Source organism: Nuphar pumila, chromosome 7 (assembly GCF_984573655.1).
Source record: "Nuphar pumila chromosome 7, dmNupPumi1.hap1.1, whole genome shotgun sequence".
NCBI classification, from domain to species: domain Eukaryota; kingdom Viridiplantae; phylum Streptophyta; class Magnoliopsida; order Nymphaeales; family Nymphaeaceae; genus Nuphar; species Nuphar pumila.
In genome coordinates this window covers 117,519,414-117,534,374 of record NC_143255.1, presented here as the reverse complement: position 1 = coordinate 117,534,374, position 14,961 = coordinate 117,519,414, and the positions used below count along the sequence as shown (strand labels likewise).

The 14,961-nt window shown below is 37.0% G+C and overlaps 1 protein-coding gene across 1 annotated transcript; it reads left to right on the top strand.

Moving 5' to 3' along the window:
- Positions 1–1,842: 1,842 nt before the first annotated feature.
- Positions 1,843–14,393, top strand: LOC149833118 (uncharacterized). Its single transcript, XM_090012726.1, has 7 exons — positions 1,843–2,163; positions 2,337–2,396; positions 12,234–12,316; positions 12,472–12,536; positions 12,622–12,655; positions 13,869–13,939; positions 14,133–14,393. The coding sequence occupies exons 1-7, from the start codon at positions 1,881–1,883 to the stop codon at positions 14,221–14,223; spliced, it is 687 nt and encodes a 228-aa protein (XP_089868852.1). The 5' UTR covers positions 1,843–1,880; the 3' UTR covers positions 14,224–14,393.
- The last annotated feature ends 568 nt before the right edge of the window (positions 14,394–14,961 follow it).

Sequence of the window (14,961 nt, the reverse complement as noted above, 5' to 3'; positions counted from 1 at the left end):
CCTATGGTGGAGAGGGTTGGCTTGACCCATCTCATTGCCCACCCTCATATGGGATGAGTGGGTTATGCCCAAAATACTATTTTTTATGAACAGTAGTTTAAAATCCACTTAGTTTTTTTTTAATTTAAATTTTAATAATAATAAAAATATTATTATTATTATTTATAATCCAACTGAAAATCCCCATCGTTAACAACATTTTGGCAGGCCTGGGGTTGGTAAAACATTTGAGGCCCTCCCTACCCACCGAAGAATGTGGCCAGTTTAGACCTTCTGGTAAGAGATGCTCATCTGTTTCGAACCGTGGTCATCCGATATCGAGTAGCATATCATAGTAGTCGACTCCACAGCAAAAACAAACAAAAAAGAGGGGGACTTTTGTGAATCCATGCCTTTTATTTTTCTCACGTGTCCAATTTTTGTAACAAATATCGCAAGATTTATGAAAATCTTGCGATAATATCATGAGAATTGCCTGAAAGTGTAAAACAGCAATTTCTTGCGAGATTTTTCAAAATATTGCAAGATTTATGAAAAAATATAAATACCGTGATTTAAACGCGATATTTTAGTTTTAAACGGCTATTTATCATGAAAAAACTGTGTATTTTTATTTTTAAATAATTTTTATTAATATTTTTTTATAAATTTTTTTATATTTTTAACTAGTTTTTTATTGCCAAGATTTTTGCCGAAAAATACAAGATTTATGATTTTTTTTTTAAATTTCTAGCGAGTTTTTCACAAACGAGATTTTGCCGAAAAAAACGTTTGTCACTATGGTTCCAATGCCAATAATTCTCAATTGGGTACGCAAACAGGACGGATTCAGTTCCGATACCGCCTTTACTAACATAATGGGATATCGGGAGTCCAGATCGGGTGCAATAAGATTGCACAAATTTTGTGCATTGAGCACCTGATCGCCCTCCATCAGGCCTTGGGCGGCACAACTGACGGGCCTGTCCCCAAGATGGAGGATGATCAGGTGCTTAGTGCACAAATACTTGTGCAATCATATTGCACCTGATCTTTTCACGGATATTGGCTAATTGAATTCACAGTCAGAATCATGTTGGGATAGAAAAGGGTAAGCATTCAATCCCACTAATTGCATGTAATTGGATTCGTATGTCCATTGAATTCAGTAATAAAATCCTAAACTGGATCCATATCTGATTGTTAATCGGATCCAATCTCCTTTACCAAATCTGACTGATCAGAATTTCATCCAAATGGGATATCAAATAAGATCCGATCCGTTGACATCCCTCGTTGAGCTATCCAAATTCCAAACAAAACATAGACCTAATCAACCATACACGCACCCTGACCAGCAAATTTTATAACCTTGGAGATATCGTGCTGGTGTGTTAATGAGTCCAGCCGAAGTTGGATATGGATCACTTCCGGATGGTACCCCATTAACTTCATATTTTCAGCATTATGTAGAATCACAGTAACGAAATATTGCAAAAATATCACATTTTATGTCAGCGGGTGGATGAAAAAAACTACAACCGAATCGGATCCGATCTAATCAGATTCGGATTTGGATTCAGAGTAGGATGCAAAATGATAAAACCAAATCCGGATCCGACTAGTCTAAAACCCGATATTTACACTTAATTGGATCTTCTGGTTTTGGTTACTGAATCTGACTATTCGGATTCGGGTTACATCCGACCCGTTGACATTTATATCCGTGGTGAAATTGGTTCGGATCCAATATTATTCGGACTAGTGGATCAAATTGAATCCAAACCGGTTCCGACCCCTGTTGGAGCCCTTCGCTCTATCAAGTGGAGACTCTTACAATTCGAATGGACGCTCGCACTTCACAGCTCACAGCCAACCATTCCTCTCTCTCTCTCTCTCTCATGGCTTCCTTGTTCGCGTTACACTTCCATCATCTACGCTTCGAGAGTGCGATCTCCGCCTTCAGGCGCCTCACCCCCTCCATGGAGCCGTTCGCTTCCCGGATCGCGACACGTGGGCGTCTCGCGTTCGTCGGAGTCGGCCGGATCCACTGCTCGTCGCCGGATCATGGCGGCGACGGCGGGAAGGTCCCGGCCCGGCTGTCACAGATGCATCAGCTCCTCCATGAGGCCGAGGAGAGGGCCGCCGCCGTCTCCAAAGATCCCACTCCGAAGATCACGTTAGGTTCTCAACCAGAGCCCTCCTTTTCCCCCTTTCCTTAGTTTCTCTATTCGATCTTTCGAACTCTAAACGCTTAGAGTTTTCTGCGGCGGTTAGATCGAAATTAGGGTTTTCTTTGGCGTCGGTTAGATCGAAATGAGGGTTTTCATTTCTCTGCGTTCCAATATGTTTTGCAGATCACGTTGCGGTCAGCTTCGCGAGAAGCGGCGGCCCCGGTGGCCAGAACGTCAATAAAGGTTTCCTTTTCTTCATCCCCGTCCTTTTTTCTTTCCCTACATTTATGTATTGTTTCATCGGTTGTATTTATATGTAATGTGTACTCATATAGGTTTGGTGTCTTCGCTAGTTTAGTGATGTATAAAATTGGATGAATGAAATTTCTCTGTTTTTTTTTAATCATTTATACGAAATCATGGAGTTTGAATGATGCTAAGTGACGTCTTCTATTGCTTTCATCGTACTTTCATCGCATTTGTTTTCGTGTTTGATGGAGATTGGAGATAGCCTCGTTGAAGCTGCTGCAATTGTTATCTATTTGATAATCGAGTTTGATTCGGCTTTTATCTTGCTGTTGGTTTTGTTGTTTATGCTCCATAGATTGCCCGAATCATGTCAGGGACCTTTTTTAGAGATTTTTGGTAGTAAATGTTAAGGTTGAACTCTAGTGCATCAAATTAGACAGTTTGTGGGTTGTCAATCAATTTCTTCTTCAAAAGCCGCTCTGTTTGTACTTCTTTAATGGATAAATTTGATAGATTGATCGACACTATGGAAATGACCTTGCTTGCAATGTATATTCTTGCCTTTTTTATCCACCTGCAGGCGAACGGTGGATTACCATGGGTTTGGAAGGAAAATGCCGGTGAGGCCAAGGAAAAGGGGGCTGTTAGAATGCTATATATGGGGCTTTGCAATGAAGTGCACTGGAACTGAAAATGTTCAACTAGGTAAGATTGGCCTCTAGGAGTATTGCTGATAGATATTATAGTTACAGGTAGCAAATGGATTTGATGGTCAATGGGCAATGGCTCCCTGTAGGATTTGAATCTGAGCATACTGTCTCTCTACCAGTATATTTATGGTGATCCATGCTTATTAGTGACTTTGAGAGTATTGAAGTTTCATGTGGCGATTGAACCTGCTTTAAAAACGTCCGTGGACTCATTTGTCTCAAGATAGAAGTGAGGCATGTCTTGCAGATCACCACCACCGTCATTCTCAATATTCCCCTTCGTTGCTTGAAGGGTCCATGTATTTGTACTCACCAGGTATATGAACTATAGTTGTCAAACCCGGTGAGTTGACTCGGGAATTGCCCAAGTCGACTCGGATCGGACCCCTAATGGGTCACCGATTCAGGTTACTGACCCTAGTGCCGATTTTAATTTTTTTTATCATGTATTTTATGATTTTAATGCACAATTCTTATGTAAAGTCACTTGTTATGAAGAATCTAATATTGTTCGATGAAAAAAGTTAATACTCATGTATAATTGTATGTTTTTGTAACTTAACTGTTGACGCTTGATGTTTAGTTATTTTAATGTCTTATTCATGTGCTTACACTATAAAATATAGTCCTAACTCATCCGAGTCACCGAGTCAACCTGCTGACTCGTGATTCAAGGATTGGGAGATCGAGCCCGAGTCACGAGTTTGCCAACTATGATATGAACTGAGCATGAATGAGTTCATAACAAATCGAATCGAGCCAAGCCAAGAGTCTTCATCTCCAGCTCTAAGGAGGATCATGATGATTGTAATGATGTGTCATTAACTTTATCCTTTATTTTTTAGATCTTATTACTTACTTCATGTTCACTTGAGTTCTTTACAACTGTGTCTGTGTCCTAATTTTTGAAGATGATCATATTGGGGATAATTACATTTAGGGGCCAACCTTTTTCCCCTCATTCTAAATATGGGCCACATGTTTCTGAAATTCTAAATATGGGTCAAACTTTTCCTGAAAACTGTCAAACAAGGGCCTATATTTATTGTTGTCTTTTAAGTTAGGTCAAATCATGTCAAATTACAACAGTGACCTTCATCATAAAGAGTTCAATGGACAATACAAGAAACCAAAAAGGGCTCACATTTTTCTTATATGATGGATGTTGACCTTAGGTCCCTATTTGACTGTTTTCAGGAGAAGTTTGGCCAATATTTGGATTTTCAGAAATGTGAGGCCTATATTTGGAATTAGGGGCAAAAGTTTGGCCCCTAATTGAAAATTTTCCATCATATTTCACCAAGTGTATTCATGTTGCCCTACTCCCACATTCGTATCCATGTGAGGGAGGCTACAACTCATGTGGACCCTTTCAGATAGGGTTCTATCTGGAGGACAAGATGGGGTCAGTGCTTAAAAACTCATCGAGTCAACTCGGTGACTCAGTTGACTCTGCCATTCACCAGGTCAAGTTATTGAATGACCTGAAACTCAACAAAACTTGGCCAATTCATGGTTTGACTTGGCCGACTCATGGCCAAGTCAGCTGAGTTTCGACCTGACCAGGCTGAGTCATAGAATGACTAGGTCAAGTCATACATATATGATCTATCTTCATGTATATTTGCATATTATGTATATGATATATTTGCATAAATTAATAATGTAATATATATACTTTGTATCATAGCCACAAATATCACTGATATTTTGAAAATAACATGATATTAATGCTGTAAAATGGAAAAATGATATTAAAGATAAAATAGCGTGATATTTTGAAAATATTGGCAATTTGTATATATCGTGATAATATCATGAATATATCGTGGACTCCAAGTTCACGATAGGGATATTTTGGGAGTTTTTTCAGAAGTGTTAGTGTAAGGGTATTTCGGGATTTTAGAAAAGTAGGATATATATGTCGTTAGTAGTTTTTTAAAAGGGTACTCTGGTATAAGTTTTTTAAAAGACCCTTTAGAGTTTTAACTTTTAATGTAAAGATTGTCTCGGTGGCTGCATTGCGGCAGGGCAAGAAAAAAGGAAAGAAGAGAAGAAGGGAAGGATGAAAAGAAAAAAGGAAAGGAAAAAGAAGAAGGGAAAGAAAAGAAGGAAAGAGGGGAAGAAAGAAGGGAAGGAAAGGAAAAAGAGGAAGAGAATGAAAGAAAGAAGTGAAGGAAAGAAGGAAAGAGGGGAAGAAGTAAGGGAAGGAAAAAAGGAAAGAGTGATTTTTTCTTATTTTTCCTATTTTTTCAATTATTTTATTTTATTTTTTTAATCCTGAGATTTTTTTCGAGATTTTCTCAAGATTTATTGGAAAACATATAATATCCCGATATTATACCTCCCCGAGATATAGTCGATACCGATATTTGTGACTATGCTTTGTGTACTTAAAATGTATATTATAATACATATTACATGTATCAATTAGAAATATAATATATATAAACATATTGTATTACATAAAATATAGTCATTATGACTCGGCTGAGTCACTGAGTTGACATGGCAAGTCACGAGTCAACCCATGCAGAGTTGAGTCGTGAGTCATTGGAGCTTAAAACTATGGATGGGATTGCATTGAAGCTTTTGCTGGATGGACTTTTTTCTCTGACATGGTATTATCTGGCTAGCCACGGCCCTTGAACCTGGTATGAATTTATTTATGAAGCTCTCTGTTTGTAGTTAGGCCCCTTTGCATCAGGTGGCATTCTTTGCGTGGGTCCCTCTTTCAGGTAAGGTCCATATACTTGACCATCTCAAACTATTTGAGATTCAGCTCACAAACAGATTTGTTATGTGCTATGAAGACAAGGGAACCAAATCACATCTTTTCTGGTTTTGCTTTTACTTCCAGTTATTAAGCAAACTTGCATGGCCTGGGTAGCTTTCAACCCACAGATAGGCTGCAGAATCATGTAGTTGGAGAAAATTTTGGAATTGGTGGCTTTTCTCAGCATGGTGGTTCTTTTGGCTAGGCTAGAGAGAAACACACGCATCTTTAACGATAATTAGACAAGCATTTCTTCAATTCATCATAGGATACAACTTGACATTTATTGTTGTGCTAGTTCAGTCCCGCTTAGTTCCGACCTATGTCACAGGGATTCGGCTAGCAGGGTGCCGCACCCGCGTCGACGCGACTCGACGCGGGTGCGGTCAACCCGATCCTGGGTGTGTTGATCGCACCCAGGATCATTTAGGTCCATTTTTTTGGATTTTTTTTTTTTAAAATTGCCCTATGAAATGGGCTGCGAATTTTTTTTTTAAAAAAAATCTGCTGACAGCAGTTGTCTGTCAGGGCTGCGAAATTTTTTTAAAAAAATTCTGCTGACAGCAACTGTCTGTCAGGGCTGCGAATTTTTTTTTTAAAAAATTCTGCTGACAACAGCTGTCTGTCAGCTGCTGACAGCAGCTGTCAGCAGAAAAACCCGCGTCGGGGAACCCCCGACCCCCTTTATATATATAATTTTTTTTTACATTTTTGCCCCTGCCGCACCCGGGTTTTTTGGAAGTGCCGAATCCCTGCACCCGCGCCCGCACCCGCACCCGCACCCATGTGACATAGGTTCAGACTTATCTTGGATTATGAGCATAGTCACCTATGTCACAGGGACTCTTCAACTAGGTGCCGCACCCGCACCTGCACCCATGTGACATAGATAGTCACAAATATCGTTCTCCATTATTTCTCGGCAAGGGGAAATTGCGGGAGATTTTAAAAAAATTGTTTTTCTCAGAAAAATATCATCAAATTAAAAAAATTATAAAAATAAATGAATTGATGGAAACATAAAATGGAATACACATTATTTTATCAAAATAAGGGACAATTTTGTCATATAAGAGGGATTGTGACATGAGTGGCATTGCCATTAAAATGAGTACAATTTAATTTTTTACATGAGCCATAACCCAACGAAAACCCACAAGTCAAAATTTGTGAGACATAAGGATATTTTGGTAAAATTCCTAAAAGATGTGAATGTGGTTAGGGTTTTATTTAGGTCGTTTATGAGAGTGTAGATGGTGTAATGAATTAAAAAAATAATAGAATGCTTCTTATGGGCCTCACAAACACACAAAAGGTGTGAATAAACAAGGACCACTTATGGGGTAAATACAAGCATACAAGCACAAAGCCACAAATGGGCAAAACAAAGAGCATAAAAAATATAAGATTGTATTCCAGTTAGTGTTTGAAACAAGTACAAAAATACAAGGGGTTTCATCCCCTGTTTGATGCTACATATGGCAAGTTGATGGTCTTCTTCAAGTACTCTTCGTGGACATAGTGATAATCCATTTCAATATGTTTGGTGTGCTCATGAAACGTGTGATTCCTAGCTATATAGATGGCATTTTTATTATCACAACGTAACCTTGAGGGTGATTGTATATGTACCCCCATGTCTTTCAATAATCTTCTCAACCACACAATTTCAGATGTTGTGATGGCCATGACCCGGTACTCAGCTTCAATTGACGATAATGACACCTTCTGTTGGTTCTTGCATTTTCAGGACACCAACATTTCACCTAAAAAAACACAGAAACCTGTAGTTGAACTTCTATCATTAGTATCTCCTCTTTAGTCAGAGTTAGTATAAGCAATTAATTCAAGTGGGGAGGAGAAAAATAAAACAATTCTTTTAGAGATAAAATTTTGTAGATATCTAATAATACACGTAATGACACTCATGCACATAGTGGTAGGAGAATGTTGGAATTGACTAATAGTATGGATTGCATGTGAGATATCAGATCCGGTGATGGTCAAATATGTTAGAGCCCCAATCATTTGGTTGTAAAGTGTAGGATCGTCCAAAGCTGTGTCATCATCTATCTTCATTTTGCATTTATCACTTCAAGAGTGTCCACCATTTCTCATATGTAATTTCAGTCTTGTCTATAATATCAAAAGCAAACTTGGATTGAGTTAAAAAATAGCCACTAGCAAAATATGCAACCTCAATTCCTAAAAAGTATCTAAGAAAACCTAAATCAGTCATTTCAAAGCTTTGTTTTAAAATATTTTTAATAAAACTAACTCTTTGTTTGTCTCTTTCAGTGATGATCATGTTGCCAACGTAGAGAAGAAGAATAACAATACCTGCATCGGATTCCTTAATAAACATAGCAATGTTGGTATAACAGAAATTAAAACCTAGTTTAACCATAACAAATTTAAATCGATCATACCAAGCTTTAGGCGCCTATTTTAAACCATAAAGGACTTTTTTTACGTGAAGCACCTTTTCAATAGAAACTTCATGTCGAGGTGGTGGATCCATATAAACTTCTTTCTTCAATTCACCACTGAAGAAGGCATTCTTGACATCCATTTGATAAATAGGCCAACATCTAATGACAATTGCATCTATAAGAGTTCTAATAGAAGTCATCCTGGCTACTGAAGCAAAAGTTCTATCATAATCTATTTCATACTTTTGAAAATAACTCTTGGCTACTAATCCAACCTTATGCCTCTCTAATATACCATCACTCTTGGTTTTAATTTTAAACACCCATCTACAATCTATTGTCTTCTTTTTATGAGGAAGATTTTTTATATCTCAGGTTTTGGATTTTTTAGGGCTCGTATTTCATCATTCATAACACTCATCCATTCAAGATAATTCTTAGCCAGATTGTATGAGGGTTTAAAGTAAGAAAATATCTTGGTTAGACAAGCTTTATATTGATGAGTAAAATTTTCATAGGATACAAATCTATTTAGAAGCCTATGTGTTATTTTTTATTTTCTAAGAGTGCATGGTTGTTGATTTTCTATACTAGAATATTGTTCGAGGGCATTGGGATGTCTATCACGAGTTCTTCTACTATATTGGATAACTAGAGGTTCACTGTAAATGTCATGAGATTCATTGGATATTGTATTGAGGTTCATCATTAACAACATCATTGTTGTTTAATACTTCATCATTACATTTAGGAAATAATTCATCATCATTTTCTTTGATAGGCACATTTAAATCAAATAAACTTTCTTATCTATGTCACATGGGTGCGGGTGCGGGTGCGACACGGGTGCGGCGCAATTTCAAAATTTTTGGACACGGGAACTCGGCTATATATATATATATATATATATATATATATATATATATATATATATATATATATATATATATATATAAGACTCGGTCAAAGTTGTGCCCATTAGGGAACAGGTGATGAGTTGTGAAGCCTGATTCATGGTTTTTTTCCTTACAGGAGGGGGGGGGTTCCCCCTGGCGCGGGTCCCGCTGCGCGGTCAGCGGGCAGGGTCCGGGGGGGGCGCCCGTGGCGGGGGGTTATAGGGGGGCAGCGCACCCAGTGTCGTGTTGATCGAGTCCAAGCTGCACCTGTGTCGATGCGTGTCGACGCGGGTGCGGCGACCTTGGAGTCGAGTCCGTGTGACAGTTTCTTATTTTATAAAGGTAACATTCCTCGATATATATAGTTTATCATGTTTAAAATCATAACATCTAAATCTTTTTTGGCTTTTCCCGTAAACAAGAAAAACACAATGAATGTTCTTGGTGAAAGTTTGTCATTTTTATTTGTAAGAACAAAACATTTACATCTGAAGGTCCTTAGGATGAAATAGTCAGGGGTAGTTTTATAAAGTTTCTCATAAGGAGAAGTATTTTGAAGTTTGGTTGAACAAAGTCTCTTTATAAGGTATTCTAAAGTAAGCGCAACTTCAACCCAAAATTGTTTTGGAATATGTTCAGAAATAAGAAAGGTTCTAATGCATGTTTTTTTTTTTTTTGCCAAACCATTTTATTGAGGTGTGTTTGCACAAGATCTTTGATGTAAAATGCCATGATTTTTCAAATAATTTTTGAAGTCATTTGACATATATTCTCCCCAATCAGAACTAAATATAAAAGGATTGGTTTTCAGGAGATTTTTAACAAAGTTATGAAAGGTTTTGAAAGTTTCAAAAACTTCATATTTGTGCCTAAGAAAGTAAATCCAAGTGAAACAAAAATAATCATCCACAAAAATCACATAATATGTAAATCTTCCTTTAGATACACCAGAAGCAAGACCCCAAACATCCAAGTGTATTAGTTTAAGTGGTTTGAAATCCAAAAAAGTCATCTCTTGATAATGAATGAATTTCATTTTTTCAAGAATTCAATCAGTACATTGAAATTTTTCATTACAAATTTTTCTCAAATGAGATACATTAGATAACTTAGAAATGCTAGGATGTCCTAGTCTTTGATGCCACAAAACAATATCCAATTTTTGTATATTGAGAAAAAATATATTTGGGGATAATCAATCGATCCATGTAGTAGAGATTTCATTCTCTATGTCCTCCAATTTGTTTATTGGACTAGAGATTCTGTATTAAACAACCGTTTGGTGTGAAAGAGATACTACAACTATGATTGGTTATTTTGAAAATCAAAAGAAAATTTAAGTTAAGTTTTGGAATAATTCTGACATTTGAAATGAAACATTCGAAGAATTTTTAAAATCCTTGATTCCTTTAATATCAAGAGAGGAACCGTTCGCTGTAAAAACCTTAGATCTACTTGAATTAATAATACAATTGGATAACACAAGGTTATTAGGGGTCATATGAAAGGAAGCACCAGAATCTAGGAGTCAAGAAATCTTACTGGGAGATAAGGAAGAAGAAACCGTGGCATCGGTTAAAGAGCATGAGGTTTTGAGGTACGATTGTCGAACTTCTGCATGTTGGGACATTGACATACCTCCAAAAGATCTTGGATCTATATTGGTTGCATTTTTATCTTCTTGAGAAGCCTTTAGGGTCGTTACTCTTTTCTCGTCCTTTCTTTTGAATTCTGGACAATATAGCTGGATGTGCCTCGGTTTTCCACGATTATGATAAATAATTTTCTCCTTTCTCTCTTCATTTTTTCCATCATTGTTGCGTTGCCTTCTAAAGTTATTTCTAGAAAAGTGAGGAGGCTTGTAGGAATAAGTGTTGATCTAGAAACCGACAACATATTGTCTTTAGGCTCCTTAGATTGGGTCATAGATTTTAGCCTAGTTTCTTCCATGCAAACTTGGGCCAAAATCTCATGTAAAGGTGAAAGCTCCTCTTTCTTCCGATGAATAATAGAACCCTCGAACATGCTCAAACTCGGGCCTAAGCCTTCTCAAGAATTGAAAAAATTGTTCCTCCAGGATTTGGTTTTTTCTTAGGCATGCATCATTAAGAGTATCCCAAATAGGCTCCATTTTAGCTATTTGGTCCTATAGTCTCTTGAGAGTACCATATTACTCTCACACTTTTTTCTCCTTGTTTACAATTGTTTATCTTATCTTGCAACTCCCATTTATGGGCGACATCATTTTAAGTGTAGGTTTGTTTAATAAATACCCACGCTTTATCAGCCCTTTCAAACTCTAAAATATGTTCACAAAGTTCTTCACGCATACTTCCCATAAGTAAGGATAAAACCTTGTCATGTCCAACTTCTCATGCTTTAAAGATTTTTTTGTATTCTGAAAGAGTCTTTTCTTTTTCGTTGCCTTTGAGGGTTTCTTCTTTAATTATATCTTCCCCACAAATAGATTTGGTGAGAATAGGTTGAGGTTCCGATAAGGAACCATCAACATATTCTCACAAATCCTTGCCAATTAAAATCTTTTTAATGGCGATAGCTCACATATTGTAGCTTTTCCCATCAAATTTAATGGGAACACCCATAACTATTTCTTTTTTGCCCATGACACTAAGAGGAGAAAAAAAGAAAAGAGGTAGAAAAAAGATATAAATAGAGAAAGTAGAAGAAAGTGTTGATGATGAGCTTTCCGAGTCAATTAAGTTCAGGATCACTCATTCCTCCTTCACTTAATCTTGAATGAATGCTCCTTCACGCTCTGATACCATGTAATGAAATGCAAAAAAAAAAAAAATAGAATGCCTCTTATGGGGCCTTACAACCTCACAGAAGGATGTATTTTGCATCTTGGATTCATATTGTATCTGTGTCCATATCTGTATCCATCTGACTTAGCTTTCTATGTTGATTATTCAGTTTTCATGGGATCTTCTATGTATCATCTTATATCAAATGCAACTATTGAAGCTTTTGTATTAAAATCTTATTGTTTGCTACAGTTAATACTAAGGTGGATATGCGGTTCAATGTAAAAGGTGCATATTGGCTAAGCGACAGGGTCAGGGATAAAATTCTACAAATGGTGTGTCCCCTTTTCCAATGTGAGACATCCTCAATATACTGCTACTCTCTTTCTTGTGTGCAGGCACACTTGCATGCCTCTGAATATGCCGTGTATATATGATGTTGCTGTACATTGGTTCATGAGGATTTCTTTGTGCTGGTTGTTTTCAACAGGAAAAGAATCGCATAAACAAGGATGGAGAACTTGTAATTTCTTCTACAAAGACAAGAACACAGAAGTAAACTTTTGTCTACAATTTTCATCTTTATCAGTTCACTACACAACCTCTGTGTACATTATTTTATTATGCTGTGATCCTGCAGGGGCAACATTGAAGATGCTTTGGAGAAACTGCAGGTACTGTGAATGTCCTTGGCTTTACACTACACAGCCTATACTCTAAAGGTGAACCTGCCTGATCAGTCACTGATCTAGGATTTTATTGTCATCTTTCCTATAAAGTTCCATTTATGAAGGGCTGATATGTGGAGCTATAGCGCATGAATGGCTGCAGATTTCCCTGATGGGCATAACGTTGTTTCCACCTGATTCAAGCAAAATTGTTTGCTTTAAGAAAATGAAAAATGGGTGCATACTTATACACACTCGTACAAGCGTACAATGAAAACATGTTTAGACTGTATTGTTCTTGGAGGTTGAAGGGCTAGAGATATCTTAAGGATCAATGTTGTCAGCATCGGACAGGTGAATCGGCCGATACTGATTCTCAAGTGAATCATTCTGAATCGGCTAAAAAATAAAAAACAAATATTGTGTCAATCAGAACGGGACATGTGTTAAAACTATTAAAATAATATTATAAAATTAATTTTAAGCATTTTTTTACATTTATTAAAAAATAGCCGATTCAGGTTGAAGGGTTAGAGATATCTTAAGACAAGGATCATTGTTGTCATTATTGGTATCGGCCAGGTGAATCGGCCGATACCGGTTCTCAAGTGAATCATTCTTAATCGGCTAAAAATTAATAAAAAAAAAATATTTTGTGTCAATCAGAACGTGATGTGTTAAAACTATTAAAATAATATTATAAAATTAATTTTAAGCATTTTTTTACATTTAAAAAATAGCCTATTCAGGTTAGTATTGTATCGATTTTCTGCTGATACGGGCCGGAACTGACAACATTGATAAGGGTCATTCATCTCTTCGCGGTGGTCGTAGCAGTTTCAGGATTCTGAGTGTTCAGGCACCCTGATATGCTAGGTTTGAACTTTGTTCACTCGAATTACATGCCCCAATGCTGATGCACTGTCACAGGGTAGATTGTCATCCAAAATAGAAAAGCCCAGTACTTATGAACTTGAATTCAAATTTTGTCTGAATGCCTTTTTAGTAAAGTTTTTCAGGAAGAACCGTATTTTAGACCTTTATGGTTGGTGGTTACGCTTTTACTGTTGTATTAAGTCGTCTTTATGGACAAACAATCATACGATCGTGTCTATTTGTGACTTTCCTTGTTTGACTCTATTGTGCACGCCAGTGTATCTTAAAGTTGAAGTTCAATGCTTCTTTGATTACTTTACTAAGTTCCTTTCTCTTTGTGTAGGCAATCATTGATGCTGCTTCCTATGTCCCCCCTCCACCTTCGGAGGAACAGAAGAAGAGAATAGCCAAGCTGTATGTTGTGTACTAGTCATGCTTTTCATTTTGGTCTACTAGACTCTTTGCTTATATGGATGTTTGATCTTGCCATTTTTATATGTTTCACCTTTTTGTGTTCAAGAATACAAGATGCTAATGCCATGTGGGTAAATGGCCCCCAGTTCCTGCATTTTGTTTGGTCTTACTTTTTCCTCATTACTGTTTCCAGGGCTGCTGTTGAGGAGCAGAGAAGGCGGCAAAGCAAGAAGGTTCTCTCTGAAAAAAAGGCAACTAGAAGAAACAAAGCAAGTTGGGACTAAGAATAGGTGTTTATTTTCCTTGCTGTCTTTGACTGTACATTTATTGAACTAGTAATGGAAAATTTTATGAACATTCATGAAAGCATTGTCTGTAACGGGAAAGGGGTTGTAATTATGGATGATCCATTACGTTTGGTAAAAGAACTAATTATTACAAGTTTACACTTTAACTTTTAGTGTGCCTTTATGTTATTTAAATTGTAAAATCAAAATGTTTGTTGTTACAGAACATGTGTTCTATTGGTTCTGTTCTACTGTTCTGTCCAATCTTGGACAAGCAATCAAACACACCTTGAAGTTGGCCTGATAAAGCGTACTATCTGATCCTTCAGGGTATGTTTGATGGCTTGTCCAGGGTTGGATGAAATGAACAAAAAGAATGGAATAGAACATTGGTTCCGATCGTTCTGCAAGTCCAACCGTACTCAAATGCTATGTTCCAAATGTCCGTTGTTTGATGACGATGTGCGGATAACTTGGACAATCATCGATAATGGGTCAAATTATTTGTTTTCGATTGTATGACTTGATTCGTTCATCATTTTACATGTTTTAACAAGTTTATTGTGATTTTTTGCCTGGATATGGATCCAATTACAAAATTACATCTAAAATCATGATTTTTTGCCCTTAATATGGATTTGAAATTGGATTTTTGTCTCAAATATGGATCTCGAGTGGGATTTTTGCCCCAAAATATAGATTTTTGCTCCGAATATGGATCTTGAATTAGATTTT